We start from the raw sequence: 3110 nt of genomic DNA on the forward strand, positions 1-3110 counted from the left end.
CTGCGAGCACCTGATTTGTCCTATCCCGTCCATGAGATCTCGGGATCTGTACATCCCACGGTCCCCAGGTACGGTATCGCCAGTGCGGGAGTTGTCTCCGGTCTTCACTGTACGATCGTTGGGCGCAGTGAGACAGACTCGGGGGTAATCCTCTGGGTCGGAGTCCGAACCATCGGATCCCGATTCAGTTCCTGAGTCGGGCGCCGTGACTTGGTGGACGCGTCGAGCTGGGGCCGTGGGTGTCGGAGCGTTTTGGCGATACTTGCCGGATCCAACCGCCGCCTTCTTATGGCGATGTTTCGCGCGATCCACAGCCCGCAGCACTTCTTCAAGCTCATCTGCGTCTGGAAGACGTAACAGGGTCAGCCTGTCGGCCAGATCCACATCTCCCAACGTCTCGATGATGGATTTGATCCACGTGTTCCCGTAGTACCTTGGATCCCCCATCCTTGATCGTCAACTTGGCCCGCAGACCGGCCACATTTAGTCGATGCAGATATTCCAGCGGGGATTCGTCCCATCTGCGGCGAGCGTGGTAGTATTGTCGTGCCACCGACACCCCCAATCCACCGTACTGGGTTTGGAAACTGCGCAGCAGATCCGGCCACTTGTTCCTGGTGGATCTACCCAGCTGCCGATACCAATTCCTGGCTGGCCCCGCTAGCAGATCCGCAAAAGTCAGACATTTCTCGGCATCCGACGCTTGATCTCTCATGAGGGCCGACTTGACCTTGCTGATCCATGTTCTCGCTCGGTCCTCATCTTGATCCTTGCCCGTGAACTCCTTTAGATCCGATATGGCTGAGATCCGTACCCTCTGGATCATGGACGATCCACCTGCCCCGGCTGCGGCTGTTGCTACCACCGCTGACGACGGGGATGGGCCTCCCGATCATCTGGGTCGAACTCATCATGGGAGTTGTCTCCCTCCACTGACTCCATCTCCACATCTCGTGCTCCATGTTCGTGGAGCACTGGCACTTGTGATACGGGCGCTCTCATACCCTGTTCGGCCAGGAAACGACTCATCGCAGCTTCGAAGTGTCGCTGCAGGGTGCCCGAGGAAGTGTCGGAAGAGCCTGTGGCTGTCTGGTCCAGTGGCGAGACCGGATCCGTGAGGCGATTACCTTGAGCCCGATCTGACGATAATCCCACTTTCGTCGTACAATGGTGGGTATGGCAATGGAAATGGATACTACCCGGACTACTTCTCTTCCTACGGCTACCCAAGTTACGGCGGCTACGGCTACTCCTACTTCGGGTACCCGGGCTACTTTGGTTATGAGTCGGCCACAGCGAGTGTCGGTGCTACTGGTGGCGAAAAAGAGTCTGCGACTGCGAATGGTCAGAAGGAGTCTGCGACTGTGTCTACGGACGCTGCCGACGTCAAGTCGGTCAAGAAGGAGAGCAAGACGGAGTCAAAGGCGTCGAAGGAGACCAAGTCGGACGCCACCGACAAGTCGAATGACAAGTAAAATCAAGCTGAAACCGTGTGAGAAAAGTAGTATATGGGTGAAAGACGTTGTAAGCCCGCGTTGAACTGTGTAGCGTAGAAAACTAAAGTGGCAGGTGTGAGGAATACAAAGTCAATGGATGTGATCGCTTTACCATGTTAAAGTGACATGTGTCCCCGAATTATCAGTTGCTAAAGTCGTTTGCGATGTAGATCAATGCTCCGATTGCAGCAGCGGTAGAGTAGAATCTAACGATATAGAGTAGAAACCAAGAATTACAGCACGCGGACGTGCAATCACTGTCAATCTGCGTGAGTTTGCAAAACAAACCTTGTGTCATATACAAGTAAGACCCATCAGTGCATTCATTTCTCTCTCTATGCAGTGCTCTGCTAGTGGAGTCGTGTACGTAGAGAGCCTATCGACAAGTTGCCCTTGTTTGAGTAGTAGTAGTAGTAGTAGTAGTAGTAGTGGCACTAGTAGTAGTGGCAGTAGCCGTAGTAGTAGTAGTAGCGGAAGTGGCCGTAGTAGTAGCTGTTGTGGCAAGTCGTCGTCGTAGTAGTTGTAGTAGTAGTAGTAGTAGAAGTCACTGAAGGAATTGAAGTTGAGTTGATGTAGTAGTCCAACATTTGCTGATAAAGTAATACAAGAGTCCGCTGTTGCTTTTTCTTGTTGCAATAATAGTACCTCGAAGTATTAGATTGTGTAAGTATTCGTGTGATCGTGCATTCTCAAAATACGTCTAATATACTTCTCCTAGTCCGTGATGTCTGCATAACTACAGTTTGCAGTCTATCACTTATTGTTGACTCGACTCATTCTCTCAACGCTTCTCTCTCATCGTCTTCTCGATCAATCACAGCGAGCGAAGAAAGACAATGCCACGACGAGGGGTGACCACGATGGCTGATGCAACATCAACGCCCAGACCGCAGCTCGATCGGACTAGCCTCCTCGCTCTCTCACTTGTCATCTCGCTTCCTCCCTGACACTCGACAACCAACCTCCAGCTCCATCAACTAGTTTTGCAACTGCCCAACAAGATGCACTCCAAATTTGTCGCCATAGTGGGCCTGTGTGTCGCTGCTTCTATTCTGCATGCGACTGACGCTGCTAATAGAATGCCCCCACGTCGTCAACTCGGGTCTTACAAGGACTACGGCCACAGCCAGCACAAGCACGACCACGACCGCAAGAAACACCACCACCACGACAAGAAGGACCACTCGCGCTACTACCGTCGTCGCCTGGACGGTAAGGACGCCAAGGCTACCGATTATAAGGACACCAAGGCTACCGAGTCTTCCGACTACAGCTACGGCAAAGACGATTATGGTCACAACCACGACCACCACGGCTATGGTCATGATGACTATGGTCACGATGACTGTGGCCGCGATAGCTACGGCCACGATGATTATAAGCAAAGTGACTACACGCACAAAGGCTACGGATACGGTAGCGGCGACGACTACAAGGGCTATGGTAGCGGCTACAGCTACAGCTATAATAGCTATGGAGGCGACTCCGACGACTACTACGGTCACGGCAACGACTACTACCCTGATTACTACTCGTCATAATGTGGGGGAGGCAAACGGCCAACCGCTAACTACCCCCGAAACGACCAAATTCGGGCGGAACAATGGTGGGGTA

The 3110-nt window shown here is 52.7% G+C and overlaps 1 protein-coding gene and 1 pseudogene across 1 annotated transcript; both read left to right on the forward strand.

Moving 5' to 3' along the window:
* Nucleotides 1–830: 830 nt before the first annotated feature.
* On the forward strand, nt 831–1472 carry PITG_23218 (annotated as a pseudogene; the record flags this gene model as incomplete).
* A 1025-nt stretch (nt 1473–2497) lies between these two features.
* On the forward strand, nt 2498–3037 carry PITG_22082 (M96 mating-specific protein, putative; the record flags this gene model as incomplete). The annotated part of the gene is made up of 1 exon (XM_002894660.1): nt 2498–3037. The coding sequence occupies one exon, from the start codon at nt 2498–2500 to the stop codon at nt 3035–3037; it is 540 nt and encodes a 179-aa protein (XP_002894706.1).
* Nucleotides 3038–3110: the final 73 nt, after the last annotated feature.

Source organism: Phytophthora infestans, genomic scaffold (assembly GCF_000142945.1).
Source record: "Phytophthora infestans T30-4 supercont1.1486 genomic scaffold, whole genome shotgun sequence".
Taxonomy (NCBI): domain Eukaryota; phylum Oomycota; class Peronosporomycetes; order Peronosporales; family Peronosporaceae; genus Phytophthora; species Phytophthora infestans.